Source organism: Agelaius tricolor, unplaced genomic scaffold (assembly GCF_023055355.1).
Source record: "Agelaius tricolor isolate 1412-34295 unplaced genomic scaffold, bAgeTri1.0.p SCAF_8, whole genome shotgun sequence".
Classification (NCBI taxonomy): Eukaryota; Metazoa; Chordata; class Aves; order Passeriformes; family Icteridae; genus Agelaius; species Agelaius tricolor.
This window is the reverse complement of record NW_027269268.1, coordinates 47,373,545-47,397,008: the sequence shown is the minus strand read 5'-3', so window position 1 is coordinate 47,397,008 and position 23,464 is coordinate 47,373,545. Positions and strand designations below refer to the sequence as shown.

The 23,464-nt window shown below is 36.7% G+C and overlaps 1 protein-coding gene across 10 annotated transcripts in view; it reads left to right on the top strand.

Moving 5' to 3' along the window:
* The window catches only part of SLIT2 (slit guidance ligand 2), a 260,769-nt gene extending 242,192 nt beyond the window's left edge, over positions 1 to 18,577 (top strand). For 7 of the 10 annotated variants that reach the window (XM_071432632.1, XM_071432633.1, XM_071432634.1 and 4 more), the window contains 5 exons: positions 142 to 272; positions 5,321 to 5,475; positions 11,170 to 11,458; positions 15,429 to 15,640; positions 16,735 to 18,577. In XM_071432632.1, the coding sequence (XP_071288733.1) occupies positions 142 to 272; positions 5,321 to 5,475; positions 11,170 to 11,458; positions 15,429 to 15,640; positions 16,735 to 16,976 (1,029 nt within the window). In that variant the 3' untranslated portion in view covers positions 16,977 to 18,577. Of the gene's footprint in view, positions 1 to 141; positions 273 to 5,320; positions 5,476 to 11,169; positions 11,459 to 15,428; positions 15,641 to 15,996; positions 16,086 to 16,734 lie in introns of all 10 variants that reach the window. The other 3 variants (XM_071432641.1, XM_071432639.1, XM_071432642.1) reach the window with 3 other exon arrangements.
* The last annotated feature ends 4,887 nt before the right edge of the window (positions 18,578 to 23,464 follow it).

Genomic DNA, 23,464 nt, shown 5'->3' with positions numbered 1-23,464 from the left:
TTTTTTCAGGTTGTCCTTCAAAAAAGAATTTTATAATGTAGTAACAGATTATGGCAGTAAATTCAGAGATTCACTTAATACCTCATTTTGAATAAATACCTAATTTTTTGTGGTTTCTAAATATTTCTATCTTTTAACTAGATTGCCACAGATGAAGACAGTGGGATCCTGCTGTACAAAGGCGATAAAGATCATATAGCAGTGGAACTGTACCGGGGTAGAGTGAGGGTCAGCTATGACACAGGATCATATCCAGCCTCTGCTATTTACAGGTGAACCTGGATGAAACACATTTGTAACTGAAACAAAACCTAAATGCATTACTTGTATCAAAGTCACATTTTTTAATACATGGTTAAAAGAAATATATGCAAATTAATGTGTTGTCAGACACTTCAAACTTCTTGCCAAAAGATGTGATTTGGTTGGCAAGTAACTCTAATGCAGATATGTCAGGCAAATAATATATTATTTGATGCATTTAAACAGAATAAGAGTTAGCTTTCAGCAGAATATTTGTACATTTGTAAAGCTTACGTGTAGCAGTGGAGTTTTTTCTTAGTTGTAACTGCCAAATAATTTCCTAGTGTGCTGAATAAAATGAAAAACTACACTGTATAAGCAGAATTAAATAGAAGCTTCTCTTCTCTTCTCTGTTAGGCAGTCATATAATGTGGGATTTTTCCCTGGCAAGTGAAGAGAAAGCTAAAAACTTGATTTCTGAAAAAAGGCACTACCTTTGAAAAGAAATGGCTTTTGCTTCCAAAGTCATTAAGAGAAAGAATCTACAGCTGCTTCTGTAGCATAATTTTTGAGGTGGTTTTTTTTTAATCATATTTCTCTGGCTATCTGAAAAATTACCTCCTGATTTTTTTGGGAGATATTGTATAACTTCACAGGAATTAGCAAACAGTCATTGCAAGAGTGAGCAGAAAGACAAGAGGCATCAGTTCCTGGTCTTGACTGCCCTCTTGGCGCTAAAATTACTTTCTTGATTTTTCTTCAGTTTTTCTTGAATGTTCTTTTCACTCTATTTACACCTTTTATTGTAAAATTACATATAGGTGTATTTGCTTCTAGAGTTTGTAACAGTGTTCTGCATTCTATTAGGGACATTTCAGTGAAAACAAATGATTTTTATAAATTATTATACTCCTATTAAAATAATATTTTTATTTTCTATCTGGGTTAGGGCTACACAAGAAATTTAGATTCTTTTTTCTCAGGAGTTTAATTCTTTTTGTTGATTTTTATTCAATAGGTACATCTGTCTGAGAATAAGATGCAATAGGAATAAGGGTCATATGTAGTTCCAAGTTATTTTGGCTCCCATTTCTATAATCTATTAAGAATACTTCTTCTCTTTCAAAACATATATGTCCTTCCCATAAATTTATGCTTTCTCTGGCATTATTGAAACATAACAAATGTTGGTAATTCACACTTGTCCACTATAGTTATCTATAAAGATTAATCTAGAAAGATTGAAAAACAGTACTCACACAGAAAAAGAACCAAACATAAACATGGAAGGAATTAATAACAAAGTGAACAATTAACAAAGAGCCCCAATTAGGTTACTGTTACAAAATAACAAGAAGCATCTCCCTTACATAGTTGATTGTCTCTTTTGAATTATGTGACAAATGAAGAATGGAAGTGTAGTGAAGAGAGGGACAGGAAATGTAGTTACATGTTAGAGAGTGACACAGTTGTTTAGTGAAGCAGATACACACTTTTAGTTACTATTTTTAGTTTCTGTTATTGTTGTTAAGCTACATTTCATTTCTGATAAGCATAATGGTGAGTTTCTGAGATATTTGAAAGCTATCATGTGATAGTCCAACTGTAGTGAAGTCTGTTGTTGAGGCAAAGCTGAGGGCATACCTTATCTCTTTCTACAGCTGTCTGAAAGATTGCAGCCAGGTGAGGATCAGAGTCCTCTCACAAACAGCAAGCAATAGGACAAGAGGAAAAGGCCTTAAGTTGCACCAGGAAAGGCTTAGATTGGATATTAGGAAGAATTTCATCACGTAAATGGTTGTCAAGCATTGGAACAGACTGCCCAGGGAAGTGGTGTAGTCACCATTCATGGAGGTATTCAACAGAAGTGTAGATCAGGCACTTAGGGACATTGTTTGGTGGTGGACTTGGCAGTGCTGGTTTAGTTGCTGGACTTGATGATCTTAGGGGTCTTTTCCAACCAAAATTTGTCTGTGATTTCATCATTCTATTTTGGAAGTCATTTATACATTTCCACATTGATTTATAGGTATATATGTGCATCTAGAGATAGCTCTCCAAACTGTGTACCGTTTAATGTCTATTTCAGGTTCTAGAAAAGAGTGTTGTAGCACAGAACCTTTTACACAGTTTACTCAAATCCCTTCATTATTTCCAGTTCTTACTGTTTTACCTCCCAGAATCTTTGTGATATCTCCTGCCCTTTTTAAGGTCTTTACTTTCTTTTTATCCATTCATTGCATGTTGTCTTTCTGTACTTTTGTTACCTATTAAAAGCTGTCTCCTGGAATGTTTCCAGTCCTTCCTTCTAGTCCCTCCCTTCTGCTTCCCTCCTGTCCTCCCAGTTCATGGGAACTGACTGCAGGAAGAGCCTGCATCCCAAAAGCAGTCATCAGTCAATCTGAGAAATGAGATGATGGCACTGCCAAGACCAATAAATAATATTCATTCATTGGAGATGGTTATTTGGAAAAATTTGATCCACTTGTGTTTTATTCTGTCTGGGCATCCATTTTTAAATGTTAACTGTTTTTTACATAAAAAAACAATCTTTCATTCTGTAAACTAGTTTTCATCATATATTTATTGGAAATGTGGGACTATTTATTCCCAGATCATTATTCTTCTACAGAGTACCAGAAGCCTTAAATCAGTTCTTCTTACAGCTTTTCATTACAATCTATGCATTCAGCTCTCATAACTCCAATGGGAAATGGGCTAGAAGTAATGTAAGTGCATTGGCAGGAAATATTGCAAATATGCCTTGAGTTTATTTCCTCTTCAATTTAAACCATCCTTACCTAGGAGAGCTTCTCTTTTTGCAGTAAATTTTTACCAGTGAAACAGTTTAAACCAGAGGCTTTTAATAATCACTCTTATCAGAGACACATTCCCTTCACACACTATGGTTTGTATATCCCTGGAACTACCCCTTGCTCTAAAAATGCATTTTTTGTGTTGCTCTTATTCTTATAAATGCTATTGAGTGAAAGGTTTAGAAGTTGTAAAATAAGTTTCCTTGAAACAAGAACATTGCATCAAGAAATACTACATGCTTCCTGAAATCAACTTATATGCACTTTGATTTTTTAGCAAACATTTTTGGTTGGATTCATTGAAATGTGTTAAGTAACTTAATCACAGCATCTTTTATATTGCTTGATCAGATCAAACAAATCTCTTGATACCTTGAATAAGTCTCTCGCTTTAGGAATGATAAACCCTGACTGTTTCTTTTCCCCCCATGGAAACTGGCAGTCCCCCTCCTGACAGCTCCCATAAAGTGTTTATTGTGCCAGTGTCTGCCCTGTCATGTGTTTGCACTCTCAAATAGAGCTGGGTTTATGTAAAGCATGCATGCTACCATGCAGATCTTTGATCCATAGTAAGCAAAGGCTGTTCACAGAGCTGGTAATAAATGGCTAAGAAGCTATTTAATGTGTCACAGCTGTGAATGACCAAGTGTGCTGCTGATCTGTTCCAGGACAAAAGCAGTTAGCTTAATTAAAACATCACTAAGGATGTTTTAAGGTAATTTGCTTGATTTTTGCCTTGAGATTTAGGAACTTAATCCCTTTCAGCTATCCTGCTTTCTCAATGAGAAGAGCTAATTGACTGTGTGACTGTCCATTTCAGGCTATCATACAATTGGTTCATTTAAATAACTTTTTTCAAAGGATTAAGCTCACTTACTTGATGGTGCCCTGAAACAAATAAAGGCTTTCATGGGAATGCTTTTAATGTTTGGTCTCTGGACTACAGCTCACACCTTGCATGCATATATTCAGCTCTATTTCTGCAATGGAAAATGGACTACAAGTTGTGCAAGTACAATGATATATTCAGTCCCAGAACTGAGTAATGATATTCTTCCTTCTCTGATGTATTTAAGCAGTGTTCAAGTGCAGAGTAGTTCCTGCACTTAAGCACTTGCTCCATAGATATTGAGGCTGATAAGCACCAGCAGCTATTTTTTGGGTCCAGCAGCATGAGTAAGCTCATCCTTAGGCAGGGTAAGCACCATGCTTGAAGTAAGCATTTCCACCTTGAGAACCTTCAGGCATTCTCCTACTAGTGAGTTCATATCTTGTTAGTAAGCAGATAATATGTAGATGAGAGAAAAAAAATACAACATTCATATTCACTGTACTATCCAGAAGCTGAACACACTTAAGTAACCATGTCCAATAAAGATAACAAATAACTTTATTGCAAGTGTCAGTGGAGCTGTCTGGACCAATGATATGATTTTGTTGGGCAGGACTAAAGTTAGATGCAGTTCCATATTCCATGAAATAGATTTATTTATCACTGGAGTTGACTCAGGCCTTCATATTTGCAAGATAAGTAAACCCAATACTCTGCAAAATGTAGGATACACAGAGACTTGCATGCAAATATGGTCTTGAAGTAATATTAGAATCACATAATGGTTTAAGTTGGAAGGGACCTTAAACAATCACCTAGTTCCATCTTCTTCGTTATGGGCAGGTACAGCTTCCACTAGATTAAGTTGTACAATGCCCCATCCAACCTGATCCCTGAGCATTTCCACTAACAGGTCCACAAATTCTCTGGCAACTTGTCCCAGTATTTCATATTAACCCACCCTCATATTAAAGAACTTTTTTTTAATGTCACTTCTTTTACTTAATAGATTCTATCTGATCTATATCTACCCTCTCTCAGTTTAACAGTTGGGCTATGTCCTGTTACTGCAGGCTCTGGTAGAAAGTCTCTCTCCATATTTCTTACAAGCCCCCTTTCAATGTTCAAAAGCTGCTATAAGGTCTTCCCAGAGTGTTCTCTTCTCCAGGCTGAGCAACTCCAGCTCCCAAAGCCTGTCTTCATAGAAAAGGGATTTCAGCCCTGTCATCATTAGTCCAGAAGAAGGGATGTATTGTATTGTATTGGCTTTTAAGCATATGTTCATGTCTTTGTTTAAAATGGAATTTTCAGGGGAGTGCACTCCTACAGAAGTTCTGTTCTGAAACTTTATTGACTCTTAAAGGGGGAAAAGGTAAAAAGCTGTTCTAACCTGACCATCAACTGTTTATTATTAATGTTTATTTTGCAGTGTGGAAACTATTAATGATGGAAATTTCCACATTGTGGAGCTGCTAGCTATGGATCAGATTCTATCTTTATCTATTGATGGAGGAAGCCCTAAGATAATTACCAACTTGTCCAAGCAATCCACTCTGAACTTTGATTCTCCACTGTATGTAGGAGGTAAGAGGATTTTATTGCTTCTTACTAGAGGTATTATAGATAATTTACTGTGGTAACATGTTTTAAGAAACGCATTCTTGTGTTTCTTAAAGAGACTCATTCATTGACATAACTCCTTAAGATGAAACTTTGGCAGTTAATGTCAATAGCTTCAATTTTAAGAAATAATATGTCCTCAAACTACACTGGTTGCTTTTCTATAATTATTATTTTTTATAACTGTAAAATTTTGTACATTTCTGCTGTTATTTAGCCTTTTATTATACTGAAGAAGTGTGCTCAACTTTGTTTAGCTGCATGAAGATTTAGTAATGCCTATTCAGAAAGTGTAGAATGGTAGCATTCTGTTTTGCTCATTTTACATTCCTGTTTCCCTGTACTGATATCTGCAGGAAATGATAGCAGTGTGTAAAGCCATGAAGTATAATTTATGCCTGGAGATCTTACTGATTAGGGCTGATCAGAGTTAGGACACTAGGAAAGAATGTGCCCTGACAGTTGCTTCATTGTATGTGTCAGGCTTAGGTTTTGTTTGTTTTGAGAAAAAAAAATATTGTTTGCTTAATTGTTTGTTTAACTTGAGCAGCTAAATGATTTGAAAAATTTTGATCATTTGATGCCAGTTACTCTGTAGACCTGTGAGTTCAAACACATTGTTTTAACTAGCAGTTTCTGCTGGATTTCTTTGGACCTGTGCAATCTAGGTAAAAGTCAGAAAATTCAGCCAACACTTAGTACCTTCTTACTTGGTAGCAAGTCAAAGTTCTTAAAAGTTCAGAGATTTGGCATGGTTTTTAAATACTTTTTAAAAGCTACAGATTTTCATGGTCTACTTAGTTCAAGCTTATACTCTTACAACAGGCATGTAAGGAATTTCCTTCTGATCTGTTCTTTCTGTTAAAAAAAATGTACTTTCTTTTTCATTTTGCCTATTTCTTTTATATTTGAGAATAACTTTTTAGACTTAAGCATCTTGCCTCCTTGCAAAAAGCTGTGCCAGCAGAGATACATTTGTTTGAGGTACTGATGCCTTCAAACATGGATTGCTCTCCGAAAATGCACATTGCATTTTTTCCTGTGTTTCATTTCTGTTTACACAGTGTCCTGTGCCACATTTGGAAGAGGGGGTCCTGGACTCTGATAGGACACTGTGTGCTTGCTTACTTGTGTTATCAACATCGGTTTGTTTAATGACTGCTGAGGCCAATTGTACTACTTGAAAGCTGAGCTTAGTGCAGAACAATAATCCTCCTGTCTGTTATAAGCACCTTTTGATGAAATGAGGCCAGACTGACAACTGTAAACATTTATTCTGGGCACATTGTTACCACTGCAATGCTGATTTGTGACATATGGTTCTCTTCCTTGCTTCTTCACCCTGCAGATCTGTGCCTCCATTAAGAGAATCATAATAATCTGCATTGTCATCTTCAAGTATTGGAAGAATAACTTTTTGGAAATAATCTTTTCTCTTAGTGGTTTGATACCTAAGAGCAGCAGTCTTCTGCATTCTAGTGCATGTTCCTTAGGGAGGTTCTGTGTTTATTCTAATGTAATTTTTCACATTCAGGCTCCAAACAGACAATTATTCTGCTTTCATAGAAAATGTTGATCCAAAAAATAATAAAAACCAATCATAGAAGCACATTGTAACAAAATAAAGGGAAAAAAATCCAGTACGTTGACATTCAGATCTTAATCTTTCCTCTTCTTTATCAAATTTATCTGTTTATGATTTTTTAAAATTCTCAAGACAGGTAATTTTCACTCTTTTAACTTTATATCACCCATCTTTTTGAGATTCAGTAATTTTTTTCTTATCCAACTATATCTAGATTTTTTTTAGGGAATTTGATTACACATTTTCATCAGTTAAGAACTTAAATTCTCACTAGGTTTTTATGCAGTATTTTTATCTTTGCCAAAGTCTTAGTTTGACACCTAAATCATCATGTAGCTTACACTTACTCTTACCACTTTCCTGCTAAAATGGCATTTCTGATAAGCATCACCTCAGTTGGCAGGCTGAAATTCAGACTTAACAGCAAGCCCTTGTACAGTATATGCTCTCATTCTCTCTCATTCCCTCTCTCTCTGCCTTCCTCCCTTTTTTTTTTTATGTTACTCTTGGGTCACAATATGTAGCTTGGTTTAAAAGGGGTAATTTAACTTTTTTTTTTTTTTTTTTTACAAAAACTGAACTAATTGATTTATACCTTTTGGGGGTTTTTTGCCTCTTCTGAGTGTATGGAGTGTGTGGTCAGAATACACGTGCTTGTTATTTTTCAGTCTTTCTGTAACAAATTTCAGTAAATCATATTGAAAGTGCATGGCTTTTGTACGAATTCTTAAGGGACAATCTGTTTCTTCTCAAAAATTCTTCAAAGGAGTCACAGACATCACTGATACTTCACATTCTTCTCTCGGAAATTAGAGCATATTTTACTAGTTGAGAGTGGCACCTTCTTTCATGGATGTCCCTATTTCTGAGACAGGTAGAGTATCAGCTGCTTCTCATTTGTGCCTGCTCTGTTCTGGCAGCTTCTCGAATTAGATACTCGTTTCGACAGTTTTACTGTGTGACTGTTATTTCAGAGAGATTCCTACCATTTGCCTCCTTGAACAGTCATTTACCTGTAGTCAGGTTCAGCGTCCAAAAGCTTAAAAGGAGGTGGGAACTACTCTCTTACCTTGCCAAAAATAGATCTGAAATATTTTTCTGTATTGATTCTATGTCAGTTCTTTCCTAACTGGTAAAGAATCTTTATATAAAAATTATCTAAGAAATATTTCTAAAGAATATAAGCAGGTTTTACACACACTTTGGCCTTCTGACATTTGGTATCTTGCTAGAAGAAGCAAAAGTGTATAGGCTGAAAGCTTGTGCATATGTTTTTATTGTGTTTCCAAATGTCTCCCTTATTAGAGAAAATAGACAAAAACCTTCTGAATCATGTGTGATATACCACCTATTGCCTGGTATCAAACATATGTGCTTATATGGTTCCCAGAAATCACATCTAAGTTGCCTGACACTTTCAAGTATAACATCTAGTTTAGCATTGCATTGGTGTGCTTAGTTTTGTACACCTTTTATTTTTATAAAAAGTAACTTCAGTGCATCTATTCTGCTGAGATACTTCAAGCATTTTCTATTAACATTAGCTGAGTGTGGCTTTCAAGGTAGACAACAGGGTGAAAGGGTCTTGATGACTCTGCCCTGTCCCTGGCTTGAGAATATGGCAAGTAGATGTGAGGAGATGTAAACTCATGATTGTTTGCAGTCTGAGTCCTTTAATAAAATAGTTCAAAGCCTATTTTACAGTTTGACCCTGCCTGGGTGCCAGGTGCCCACCAAAGCCACTCTATCACCCTTCTCAACTGGACAGGGGAGAGAAAATGCAATGAAAGCTCATGAGTTGAGATGCAGATGGGGAGAGAACCCTCACCGATTACTGATGTGGCAAAACAGACTCAACTTGAAGAAATTAATTTAATGTATTACCAGGCCAAATCACAGTAGGATAAGGAGAAGTAAAACATTTCTTAAAGACACCTTCCCCCCACCCTTCCTTCTCAGGCTTAATTTCTTTTCCCCCAGTTCTCTATCTCCTTCCTACAAGCAGGGCAGGCACATGAGGCATATGGGTTATGGTCTGTTCATCACGTTGTTTCTGCCATGGCTTCCTCCTCAGAGAAAGGAGTCCTTCCCCTCTTCCAGCTGGGGTCCCTCACAGGGGAGATGGTTCTCCACAAACTGCTCCTGCATGGATCCCTTTTTTCCCATGGGATGCAGTTCTTCAGGAACAGGCTGCTCCAGCATGGGTCCCTATGGGTCCCCAGGGTCACAAGTCAAAGAAAACATGCTTCAGTGGGGGCTCCTCTCTCCACAGGTCCTGCCAGGAGCCTGCTCCAGGCTTCCCATGGGGTCACAGTCTTCTCTTAAGCATCCACCTGCTCCAGCATGGTCTCCTCCATGGAGCAGGTGGATCTCTGCTCCCCTGTGAACGTCCATGGGCTGCAGGGCATAGCTACCTCACCATGGGCTGCACCAAGGGCTGCATGGAGCACCTCCTCCTCCTCCTGCTACACTGATCTCAGTGTCTGCAGAGCTGCTCCTCAAATATTCTCACTGCTCTCTGGTCACATCTGCACAATTACTCTTTTGTGTTTTTTTCCTTTATAGATATGTTATCACACAGCTGATTGGCTTGGCCTAGGCAGACTTGACAGGTCCATCCTGGACACAGCTGGCATTGGCTCTCTTGGACACGGTGGACACTTTTGGCAGCTTCTTGGAGAAGCCTGGCCACACAAATCCTATACACTTACTTAACTGATAAGATCAAAGAAGATTAGGCTCTTCAGCAGTATGGATACAATATTGTTCATTTCTATAATCACTGAAGCCTAGCACAAATGAAATTACAATAACCTCTAAATGAAAGGCACGTCTACTTCATTAGGTTACTGCATGAACTCTCTTGAACTGTTCATAGTAATATAGAAAGTTATTAAAAGTATCAGTTTACATGGTTAAGGAGCAACTATGCAGAACATTTCTGCTTTCTTGTCATTATTCAAGTACCAGAATGAAAACTGTTGATTTTGTCTAGGAATAAACCTATGCAGCTAATAAGAATATTTTTTTCAGGTAAACAGATCCTTTTTATGCTCGGTGTACTTTGATTTCCTTTATTTGTGAATCTCAGGACTCATTTGGGCATTTGTGTATTCATTATTAGAAAGCACTCTCTTAAGAACTATCTGCTATAGGCTAATATGTTGGCAATAAGTTAAAAGAAAACAAAAAGCAGGGGGTAGGAGTAGAAGAACTTCATGTTTACAAGAGAACACTTGATAGTAATGTTCCTTCTGAATTATTCTTGAATTATTCTGAATTATTCTTGAATTATTATAACAGAATAAGTGCATCACATCTACTGCTCTAATTACACCTGTTGCAACTATAGACTGTTACAGAGGAATTACTCTTAAAATGGTCAACACGAGGGACATTCGCATTATCTAAAAGTGTATACACATAGTAGTTGGATGTTGAATTATTTTTATTATTGATTGTTTTAGACCTTAATGGCAAACTATGAATGGCTTTTAGTTTTATTTTATTAGTCTGTCTTTAATACATGCTAAACAAAAGTATTTTTGGTTTTGGAACCTCAACCTGTTAAACTATCCTTTCCAATAAATTTTCCATAGCAAAAGCTCACATTTGAAATGTGTATGCTAGCTCCATTTTGATGAACTGGTCCTACTAAATTCTTCTGGATTTGAGTATCTTAGCTCACAAAAAAATGACATATCAGCTGCTAAATTTCAACAACCTTTGTTTTTCTGGGATTCAGAAACTGTGTGCTATCATGGACTTAAATGCACTAGGGAAAAACTGGGCAAAGCTGACCTTTTCACAGCTCTGAGCTTCCTTTCTGGTGAAGTCTTATATTCATCTCTTAAGCATGACAGAGATTTACAGGTTTGGAGCTGGTTTACATGCATGCTTGACAACGAGGACAATTTCCAAAAACTAGATTATTGTTCATGGTTCTAGTTTGAATAGCTAAGAATAATTAATTTAGAAGAAGCATTCCTTTAAAAGTGTTTTAAAAATGGAGAAAATGGTATAGAAAATTGTGAGATTATTACACTGGTTATTTGCTATTATTAATTTCCTAGGCATGCCTGTGAAAAACAACATAGCAGCTTTGCGCCAGTCGCCAGGGCAGAACGGCACCAGCTTCCATGGCTGCATCCGGAATCTGTATATCAACAGTGAACTCCAAGACTTCAGAAATGTGCCCTTGCAAGTGGGAATTCTGCCAGGTTGTGAGCCTTGCCATAAGAAAGTTTGTGTGCATGGCACGTGCCATGCTACCAGCCAGTCAGGCTTCTCCTGTGAGTGTGAAGGCGGATGGACCGGACCGCTCTGTGATCAGCAAACCAACGACCCTTGTCTCGGAAATAAGTATGTCCTAACTCAAGAAAAAACAGTAGTAAAATGTGCACATATGTCTCCTGTTATGTGTATTATTTTTCCATAAAAGTTCACACTTGCAAGAAGCAACATAACCTGGGCATGTAAAAGTGAAAACAGCATCTAGGTTTTAGCATATGTTCTTTCCATAAACCTAATGAGGGAAAGTCCCCAGTTCAGGGGAGCAGATTCACAGATCTCACTGAAGTTTTGCCTAAAGCCTGGGAGGTGCTCTTGCATACTTCTGTATGGGCTTCTTTTGTAATGAGATGCACTGATGCAACTGTGGGTATGACCCTTGGCACAAAAATAATTTTGAAGTAGTTGCAAATGGAAAAAAAACCCCTTCTTATTTTCAGTTGTAAAGAATAAGGTAATTAAATCATTAATATTATTAATAATAATTAAAAATAATATTCTCTACTGTGTTTTTGAAAACTGATACGATGGACGTACCTAATATTTTATATTTTCAGAGTACCCCAGGTTTTAGGAGGAAAATAGATTTCAATCTTTGTGGTGAACTTTGGTTTAAGTCTGAGTGTGGTAATTCTATTTACTGATTTGAGCAGAAAATTTTAGTTTAGATATTTATGCATGTCTGTAGAAAGATTCTTATATATAAATGTGTGGACATAGAAAAAGATGTGTATAATTATGTATATGATAGTATTGATATCTATGCATATTCACCTTTCAAATTTACTGTAGAGACAGATTCTATTTGGGTTCATGGACTCCCAGCACAAGAAGATCAGAAATTTCAGAAGTTCAAAGCTATTTTGTATTTATTCATCTTGGGCAGCAAGATGCCATTCTATTTGTCCTTACCACTGTCCTTATTACAGCTTGGCAACATCTTTTTTTTTCTTTTCTTTTTTTTTTTTTTTTTTTTCTGTTCAAGCAAGCCTGCTTGGATCTTTTGGCTATTGCTTTTTCAGTGCAGCATTTGCCTATGTAATTTTTGACTTTTAAGGACCAGTGGCCTAAGTTTTCTAAGAGATTCTAATAAGATGATTTTCAACTCCTATATAAAATGATGTTTAAATCATCTTTTCACATAGTGTGTGGAGAGTCTGACCCTTTAAAGTTTTGTACAGCAGTTAGCATGCTTTGCAACATGGTTTTATTTATATTGGTTATAGACTCTTCCAGTAGCTTTAAAAGTTTTGAACTCTTCCAAAAGCTAGAGCAGTCAGGTTATGAAGGATATCATTATATCATTTAATTTTTTATTGGTCAATTTTTTAGGTTGTCCTCTTTCACAGTAACTTTAAAGAAGGGTAGTCACAGCAGGTTATAAAATGCAAATGTGACTTTATATTTCAATACTTCAGGATCAGAAAATACAATCAAACTGTACCCACAAGTTCTACTATCAGAAAAGCCAGAGAATTTCTTTAAACTGTCCTTGAAGTACTAGATTCTTCATTGTTTCTTATAATTGTGCACATTATCACCCAAACTAGAGTGCTTTTTTGCAGCAAATTATGAAGTTATCAGTATCAGATATAGGCAGTATCAAAGACAGAAGTAAGTGAGCACAGTGTTAATATTTTGTTTGCTCTTCAAAGTATTGCATTTGTTTCAGCTGTATACAGTGCTGTGAGCTTTTAAGAAACAAAGCCAAACCAATTTTTTTTTTTTTTTTGGAGTGGAGGAGAACTTTGTTGTTCTTTACTTCCAGGGGATTTTCATTCTGTATTTCTTGATTCATCTCTAAATTGTCTATTGAATAGATGCATTTTATCCATCTAATACAGTTTGACATTCTGCTTTATCTGAGTAACAGAATTGTCACTGTGATCTCTGTTTCAAAAAAGTAGGTGATCTTTTAGAGATCCTTGCACATCATGAAAAGGCTTAAGACGCATTTACCTACATCTAGGTGTTTGAATTCAAAATATAGTGACCAAAGTTTGTTCTCTAGTCAGTAATGGAATAAGCACATTTCAAATGAGTAAATAAGAACTAAAGTCGTCTAATCATCCTCTAGATAAGCTCATTTCTCCCCATGACTGACGGTGTCTGGAGCTTATGGCAATTATACATCCAACTTGAGTGCCTGACACAGGTACCTAAAATTAGATGAGATGAAACGGTGCCCAAAAGTTTGCACTTAGCTCGATGTTCCTTTCAGTACAGTCAGAAAATGAAATTTAGAGCTTCAAAGAGCAGGTGGAAACAAAAGTGTGAGAGTTGGCATTAGCTAAAATTTAATCATCTTCTAAGTCAAAGCAAAACTTTACCAAAGATCTTGACACAGATTGCTTTGATATCTAAAGCCTGTATAGAGCATGGCAGGATGTCAGTGCCACCTGAGTAACTGTAGATCAATGTCCTAAAAGTGGATTTTTATATGAGGTGAAAAGATCAAATGCTGAACATAATGAAAAATAAACAAAGGCTATCTGCCCCGTGATACTGTCTAAGCCTTCCATTTTGAATTGTTAAATTACAGTTTTGAAATATCAGACTTCAACCACAGGAACAATTTTCAATTTTTGTGGAGAATGTGGTTGCTTCAAAATACTGACTAATAGAGAAGTAGGAGGTGCTTAACCTATTAGTTTTATATTTGCAGGTTTTAGTCCTAGACTGGTTATGTTATCTTAAAATTTCAAAACGAGATGTTCCTCTTAATAGAGTTCTTCTTTTAAGACAACATGCAATTTTAGATTAATTTTTGCCATCTTCAAATTGAAACAAATTATTTTATTTTAGATCAAATGGGATTTTTTTTTTTTTAATCTCAATTTTTTCACTTATTTAGGTGGCTGTCATAACATACTAAGGAGGTTGTAAATTCAAGAGTTGTACACTATAGAGAGGAAAAACATTAGAGGGCAGAAACATCAGCAAGGGTAACTTGCATGTCAGGATTGCATTCCTCCCCACAGAGGAATTTTCACTGTGATCTCCCTAAGAAACAGTAATTAGATAGAAAATTTTTCTATGGAAACAACAGCTAAAGAGAATAACCTTATTTTTGGAAGGAAGTTATTGTTCCTGTGCTGCCAAATGAGGAAAGGGAAGTCATTTTATTCCAAGTCATTGGTGATGGTTTCAGAAGATGAAATCCCCTGTTCAGCTTACAGCTAGGAACAGGTAATTAAGCATCCTCCTTTTGGGAAGCACCACCTCCGTCTCCAAGAGCAGTAAGACCAGCTGTGTGCTCCCATACTACTGTACATCAAAACTTAGCAGATGCAGATTAACTCATAATCTTTTTTATATTAACAACAAGATTGGAGCCTGCCCCAAATGTTTATTGAAGCTCAACTGGGAAATTAGCTGCTTTAATCACCTTGGGTGAGACTTGACAATGCACAGCCTCACCTAGTGTGAGGTTTGGTATGAATTCTGGGGCAGTGCTGTTGCCTTGCAGTGAAGCACAGAACTGCCTCATGTATTACAAGCCCTGCTACTTGCAGTTGGCAATACAGACTAATGTATTTGAAGGGAAAGCACGTGTGCAACTTGAAACTGCCATTGCTTGAGTCAGAATAGCTTCTCTTAGGAAGTAGCTGACCTGTCTATGTGCTGGGAGCCCCATATTTCGTGAGTGACAATATGGAGTTTCTTTTAAATGATACATGAACCAGGATTTCAGGTGAGTATCTTTTTTCTTTGGCTTGATTTCACTGTGTTCTTCTCAAAAGCATGCTGAAAATGTAGGTGGACAGGAAATGTTGTTTTTAATATTTGTGGCCTGTAAAATTTTTCCATAACACATCTACAGTGGCTATTTTCTGGTGAGAGGGAGTTCTATACTGCAGCTTCTTTTGTGTAAACCTGCATACTAAGTATAAACCACTTCACTGCATCTCACTGAAAAAGTCCATTAGAAACAAAAGCAATTTCTTCTGAGTACAGTCCAAAGTATTTGTAGTTAATGTTGCTTAGCCTGAACTTTGATGAATAATTTATTTTTATTCTCTTGGGCTTGTTTCCCCTGTAGATGTGTGCATGGTACCTGCTTGCCGATCAATGCATTTTCATACAGTTGTAAATGCCTGCAGGGACATGGGGGAGTCCTCTGTGATGAAGAGGAAATGCTGCTTAACCCCTGCCAATCCATCAGGTGTAAACATGGCAAATGTAGGCTTTCAGGACTTGGGAAACCATATTGCGAATGCGGCAGCGGATACACGGGGGACAGTTGTGATAAAGGTAAAAAAAATTCATTCATGTTGTTGTGGTCTTAGAAAATGGGCTTTTTTAGTAAAACATGAACAGCCAAGCACATGAACAGCCAAAAACATGACCAATTTTTTTTTTCCACAACACACACATTTGTTGCTTTTTTTTCTACCATAAGACTTTATCTTGATGAGAGAAAAACCAAGCCTTTTCCATGAATTTGTTTGCATTTTGAGGATTTTTTCATCAAACGTTTTGCTGTGAAAACATTTCTTTTTTTTTTTTTGCCTTTATTCAGAAACACATTTTTACTATATTTAACTACTACCTTTTACCTGCTGTATCTTTCTGTATTTATTGTTTCTCTACCTTCTGCAACTGAGAAGCCAAATCCAATGATTCTGCTCCTAGTTTTATCACAAACTCTACTTTTGACCTCTCAGCTTCAACTGATTTATCACAGCGAATTATGCAGGTGAGATGGATGAAAACAGGATGACTTTTCCCCCTACCTTTTTCTTTCTCCTTTGTCTATCAAAGCTCTCCCTCTCCCTTACCCTTTTCCCTTACCGCAGATGGCATTTATTTTGTATTGTACATAGATGTGAATAGAAGAATATGGTTGTAGAACTTTTAACAGATGTCTCATTTTTAGCTGCCTTTATACCTCAGTAATTTATGAAGTTAGCGGAATGTAACTTATATTAAATAAGAGTTTGAATAATATTAAACTCCAGGTCTAATAAATTAAATTGCATGCTCTCTGAAACATTTCCCTATGGTAAACAGAACCAGCTGCAAGCAGTGTAGCAACAGAAGATGTGTATTTTTATAAAAGAGGAAAAGATTTAAGCTTCCAATTTTCTTGTCAGTGTAATAGCTTCGTATTTATGGTTTACACATACATAATATAAGCTTTACCGAAAATAGGAGGTATAGGGAATGAAACCCAGCATTAATCACATTACATTTGGAAGAACCACTAGTTTCCAATACACAGTCTCGGCCGAACTTTAAAATACCAATCCCAACTGCAGATAGTAACACAGCATCTTCCTGCATTATGCATTCTTTGACCCACGCCTCAAAACCGTATCTCTTATTTTAAACGTTGTTTCCTACAGAAATCTCTTGTCGAGGGGAACGAGTCCGAGATTACTACCAAAAGCAGCAAGGGTATGCTGCGTGCCAGACGACCAAGAAGGTTTCGAGACTAGAATGTAAAGGCGGGTGCTCGGCCGGGCAGTGCTGCGGGCCGCTGCGCAGCAAGAGGCGGAAATACTCCTTCGAGTGCACCGACGGCTCGTCCTTCGTGGACGAGGTCGAAAAAGTAGTGAAGTGTGGCTGTACAAATTGTCCCTCCTAAGTGTCCCTGTCACACTTGTCTTTTGAAAATGTTGTATACTTATTGACCGTGTCGGACTAATTAATGCTTCATAGTGGAAATATTTGAAATATATTGTAAAATACAGAACAGACTTATTTTTATTATGAGAATAAAGACTTTTTCTTCATTGAAAAAAAGATTCAAGTGCTTGAACTGAGACTTCTCATACCCAAGAGGAGCTTTGAAGAAAAAAAAAAGACCTGGTAACATTGCAGCAGAAATGGGAAACTTTAACTGCTTTTAACATGGATTCTTCTTTATAACATGCTGAAGATACACTGACACTATACACATGTGACTTTCAACTTAACAACTCAGAGATGAAATACTGACCAGAACTCGAGGCTTGTTTTTTCACTTTCGTATCAGTCTATTTTATTGTCTTGACAGACCATACCAATCACTTACCTATGGATGAGGAAGCTTTATGAGCAAAAAGAATCAGATTATACAGAAATAACAATTGTTTGAAACACATTTTGTCTTTTGGAATTATTAAGCATCTTGAGAAGATGGGGTCTCATTTAATGAATGGGAAATAGGAGATACAAGAATATACTATAATCCTGAAATCTCCTGATGATGTGTACTTTTATGTCAGCATGTTAGCAAAAGAAGCATAAAAAAGTGTTTATCTTCCCTTTTACAGTATTAATTTTTTGTAATATAAATGTTCCGGGGATGATAAAATAGATTATTGATGGATAAATTAGTAATAATATGGATTTCTGTTTCTATGAGTTCTAAACAACTCTATACAGTATTGGGTTTCATTGAGAAATATTTATTGTATCAAAGTACATTGTACTTAACCCTTTTAGGCCATCCCTTTTACTGTTTTTCAATGCTTTAATATATATTAATTTATATTTGTCCCAGTATTTTTGTAATTTTTTTTAAAGGACTTAAAAATCAGGATTTTTTTGCAATAGAACTAACGTAGCATGTCGTCTTGGGGTAAATGTTTTCAGTCTGTTTTTTCCTTTCCATTCCCTTTTCCTTTTCCTTAGAATCTGACCACTTGGTGTCACTGAATAGAAAGTGGTGACAATTTGTGGTTCCACATATAGCAGATATTCAGGACACCTTCCAAGAACCTGTAATATATTACAGAAAATGTCTTTACACTAGATGGCAATTGTAGAGAAGTTAATTTTCCCTATATACAGTACTTACAGAAAATAAGATGGCGTGTAGAAAATTCCATTAGAAGATAGATCTTTATAAATTAATATTCCTATGGAGCTCTTTACCTTTTTTATAAAAAAGAAGAAAAGGCTGTGCTATCAAAAACTGTGATTTTCCCAAATAATAAAACTACTCTACTGCCCCTAATGTTCCCCATGTTAACATGTTGCTGCTAAATTATAATGTAGAACTGGTAATCAATAGTGGGTTGTGTTCTCCTTTCAGTAAAACCCAGGGTACCCTGTAAAAATGCAGATGTTTTTTCAATTTTATTTTATTATTTTTTTTACAAAAAAGTTAGATGTACATGTGTAATGCAGTGTGCTTTGTCATATTTGGACTGATATCAGTAATGCTACTGATGTTTGTAAATTAAACAGATATTTACTTCATTAACAGCTTTTATTTGTATTCTTCTGAGAAGTTTAAATTGTCTAGCAGCCTTTAATTAAACATCTGTTGCAAAGAATATTTGGTAAAAAAACGGAATAAAACCCAACCCTAAATCGAGTGTATTCCTTGCTGAAAATCTGAAGAAGGAATTGACTTGGGATAATTACACCTAGAGGCAGTGACATCTGAAAATGTCTGTGCATTATGAACTCAGGTGAACTTATACCAAAACTAAGAAAACTACTTATAACTACAGTACACTGCAGGAAAAGACAATTTGAGTCTATCCTAATACTTAAGTGGTTATAAAAATGGCAATTTGACAGTTGTTCTAGCAATATGATTCTTTAGAGGGATTCAGTTTCACTAATCTTTGACTAAGTATTTTAAATTTAAGCAATTGGATGGGATGATACTTAACCAGGTTTTTTTTCTCTAATATCTTTTTTACAAATAATTCTGTGTTTATTTTACTTAGTCTACTTTAGAATTTGTCTAAATATTCAGTGAAATAGCCTTTGGTGTGAGGGCTTCTTTGCATTTTCTGTGACTGCTAAAAAATCTGCTGTAAATAGGGGTAGTTTTGAGGAGAAAGAAGATGTTTTTGCCTAGCACTCCTAAAACAGTATTCTTGGGTATGGCAAGATCTCTTGGAGCTCAACGTCCCTGTGTCTGGAACTGGATTGCTTTCTGTCCTCGTATTGACAGAGAAAGATGAACTTTGCAATGGTATTCAAGCAATACTGGCAGCTACTGGTGATCTTGTCATCAAGAGAGGGACCCTCTGTGGTCTCCAAGCAGAACCAGAAAATAGAATAGAATAGAATAGAATAGAATAGAATAGAATAGAATAGAATAGAATAGAATAGAATGAAGGAAAAGAAAGAGAGAAAGAGAGAGAGAGAAGAAAAAGAAAGAAAGAAAGAAAGAAAGAAAGAAAGAAAGAAAGAAAGAAAGAAAGAAAGAAAGAAAGAAAGAAAGAAAGAAAGAAGAAATACCCCCAATACCCCAAAACCAAACCCAGCTTTGTCACCTGCCCCTCTGAAGAAAAACAAGGCACCCACATCAAGTGGAGATTCAGCTTTCCTGACCCCCTTTCTCAGCACCTCATGCATCCTGAAGCATCACAAAATGCCACCATGCATGACAAGAGGTAACTCCCTCAATGGGATGGGTCACCCTAACGCCTTTCTAATACCTAAATCAAGTATCTTGTAATACTGCTATTATAGGCTGCCTTGTCCTGTGTTCCTCAAAAGGGAAATGGGGATCTGAAGGAACTGTCACTTTAGGTATCACTGCCACAGAGGAGAATTTAGTTCACTGCAGAACACTCCAGACACAGGTGTTCATTCAAAAACATAAGTCATGCAGCTTTTAACACACAGCTTAGGGATTAGGTTTTTCTTCTTGTGTCTGCTACCTCCTCTGGGAATCACTCTCACACAGTCTGCTTTTAATGTGTTGAATAAAATCCATAAAATGCACTGGATCTGAAGGATATGACTCAGTATCGTGGCCAGGTTCTCACTTCAGTTTAGTACAGCATACAATTAGAATTCTTCTTTCATTAGAAACTAAGAAAAATAAAACGAAGATTCCATCATTTTCTGCCAGTGTTCTTAAAAGCTGTAAAAAAGAGAAAACACAAGAATACTGCTTAATTTGTACTGCACAGCTCTTACTGTCATCTAACAGATGACAAAATTGTGAAAGAGCATGAAAAAAGACCATTCTTGAATAAAGCTAACTAAAGACATTGCTCTTTTGTTAACACTGAAAGTCAATTCAGAACAGCAGCTATCACACATGGAACCCGATTCTGCAGTCTGTGTTAACTTTTCTGGGACAAATGGATATTTGAGGGATAAAAACTGTTCTAAGCAAGCCAGTGGTAGGCTATGAACAAGCTTTGAGTTCATTTTATAAGACCTATTGTAGTAAAATTTTTGTCTTCAGGATACTTTTTATTGCCATAGGGGGACACCAAGAGCCTTAGTATTACAAGAATTATTGTAATATGATGTGTAATATGTGTAGGTGCCACAATATGACACTCATGATGTTATGAAGGCTTTTGCTTTGAAAGAGGATGCAGAGGTTTTGGAAATGACAAAAAGTCTGGAAGACCTAATCATCCATAGAGTACTTGCAGGGATGGGAGCAAGGCACAAAAGTGGATTGTCACCATGTTAATTTTGATGAGAGGATGACTCAGATGTGGTGACTAAGGTGATGACTAAGAGATGAAAGAGAGAGTGGTATGTTACGAAAAGGAGCTCCCTGTTAAGAAGAAAATGCACAGAAGATTTGGAAAACTCTCAAGTCTTGGGGGCTGTTTGTATTGAAGCCCTATTTTGAGAGCTTTATCTGTTACCGTTTGAAACTTACATGTTTTTAAAAAAAACCCTTTACAGTTCTGACAAACACACACTCGATATTTCCGTCTTGAGTTTACCCTATTATTTGATCAAAAGTGTTTCTTTCCAAAGCAATTAAAAATCCCATCTTTTGGTTCCTTTCTTCTCCTTTGGAAGTGAGTGTTATTCCTGCAGTAGCTCATTAGGCATGCAAGTGTCTGTGCTTCAGCTATCCCACCTTACAGTGAAGAGCCTGGCACATAATTTCAGTTCCCATGAAGTGCAGTTCACCAGCTGAGCCATTCAGGATTCTTGGTTTTTAGAAGTATCTATAGACAGAGCTGGTACTTCCAATCTATTTAAGATTCCTGGAGTAGAAATCAGAAAATCATTGGTAGTTGTGACTATGTAGGGGCTGTCAGGAGGACAGTAAAACTGAAGTGTTTGCCTGCATGCCTGGAGAGCCTGCTCTTTCACTGTGTTCCCAGTGTATTGTGTTCCTGGGAGAGTGGGAAGTCATGCTCATCCTTTCTAAAATATTTTAGAATAGAGGGATTTAGTGTCCTTCTGTAAATAAATTGTCTAGGCTGGAAATCATAGGCCTGTTTGGCCCTCAGCCAGGTTAAACTCTCTATGTATACCTTAACATCAACCATCATCTTGGACACCAACAGATCCTGATGTTAAAAAAAGTGAATAAATCTTGCTCTCAGTTTAATAAAACACAGATGGGAAAAGCAAACTAAACAGAGAGTTAACAGCTCCATTCACTAGTCTCCTGGGCTCCATGTGATTAAATCAGAGTTGGAGGGTTTGTTCCTGCTGCTGCTGTTCTGGCCAGTGTCCGTAGGGGTGATGGCCAGCAAAGAAGAAGTATTCTGTCAGAGCTGGATGTCATTTGTCAGGCTGAGAAAGAGCAGTCATCTCACTGAACAGCAAGACTTCTGGCTATCCACAGTCCCAGCAAATACACTTCAGCTCTACAGCATGACACCCGTGCTGCAGGAAGTTTGCTCAGCCATGGGAACAGGCTTTAAAACTGCCTCCCAGATCCACAACATTATTTCAGAATGCTGATCTGAGTAGTTTTTTCTGGTCTTTACAATTCCATCTTTTTATTTCATTCCAGGTTAGAGGGAAACTCCTCTAGTAACACATCGAGCCTCAGTACTCTCAATCACTGCCCTATGCTACATATAGGAAATTGAGACTTGGGTTTTTTTGTTCCTGTTTTAGATATGCAGTAACATTTGTAGAGGGATCAGAAGACCTGCCTTAAAGAAGAAGGTTATACATACAGATAATGAGATAAAACATTCTAATAGCCTTTATAATTCAGAAAATGTTAAACTAGCTCCTCTGAAACAGTCTGACAGCCATAAAGTGATATAAACTTACTTATTTTGTAGATTTTTTAGACTTACACCACAGGATGGTTATCTGGTTTTGACTGCTACTACTTATACTTTTTTTAAAATTCCTTTTAGGATACTTTCCATATCACAAGAGACAAGTAAAGATAGGATTAATGTGCCTGGGTTTCTTATTCTGACATTAAAGTTCCTTAAAATTATCCAGTAGCCTTTCTTCAGGACATTTTTCTTATTTCTCATCATTTTTAACATTCTAGGCTTCAATCTGTTGTTTCTATGAAACTTTGTCAACTTTGTTTAATTTCCAGAACAGATTTAATGCTTCCAGAGAGAGGAAAAGGATGCCGTCTTTTTCCTGCAGCTGTGCCTAAAATCTCTCACAGAACATCTTTAGAAGTATGTTTTCTTTCAAAGTCCTCTGAGACTAGGTTAACTTGAGCTGGTTTTACTGCAAATTTGGTTGGGTTTTTTTTCTTTTGCTTCTGATTAGCTGTATTTATTTAATCACATTTGTGTGTTTCTGCTATGGTAACAGCAATAAGAGGAGAACCTTCTGACCTGTGCTTTAGAAGTTGCTTGCTGTTTGGAAATAGCCAGTTTAAAGAGTCTGAGATTTGCCTGTTCTCTCTTCTCTTTCCTTTCCTTTCTTTGTTGTTGTTGTTGTTGTTGGTTTGGTTTGGGTTTTCTTTTGTTTTGTTTTTCACTGCATCTCCTCCCCTAATTGTTCACCCATTTTTGTGTAGTTTTATGCTTATTTTGTAGAGGAATGGTAAGAACATGAGACATTGTCAACAGTAAATAAAACTGACCACAGAAGACACATAGATCTACACAGAATATCACAAGTAAGATCATGTGGCACAGCACATACTCCTCTGCAGAAAAAGATTAATTATTGCTCTAAATTAAAAAAAAAAAAAGCAAACAAAAAACCTTAATGAGAAACTTTGAAAAGCAGCTTAAATGTGAGAAGCAAAAGGTTTAAGTCCCAAGTGATCAAAACAGTGCTCATCATTCATTATCACAAACCACAGACCAGCCGCTGGCATTCACGCTTTCTCTCCTGCTCCAGGCACTCCAGACTCTGCTTGCTTCTCTTCTGCCACCCACCTGACTCCAGCCCTGACTGTGCCTGCCATTCCCACAGCCTTCC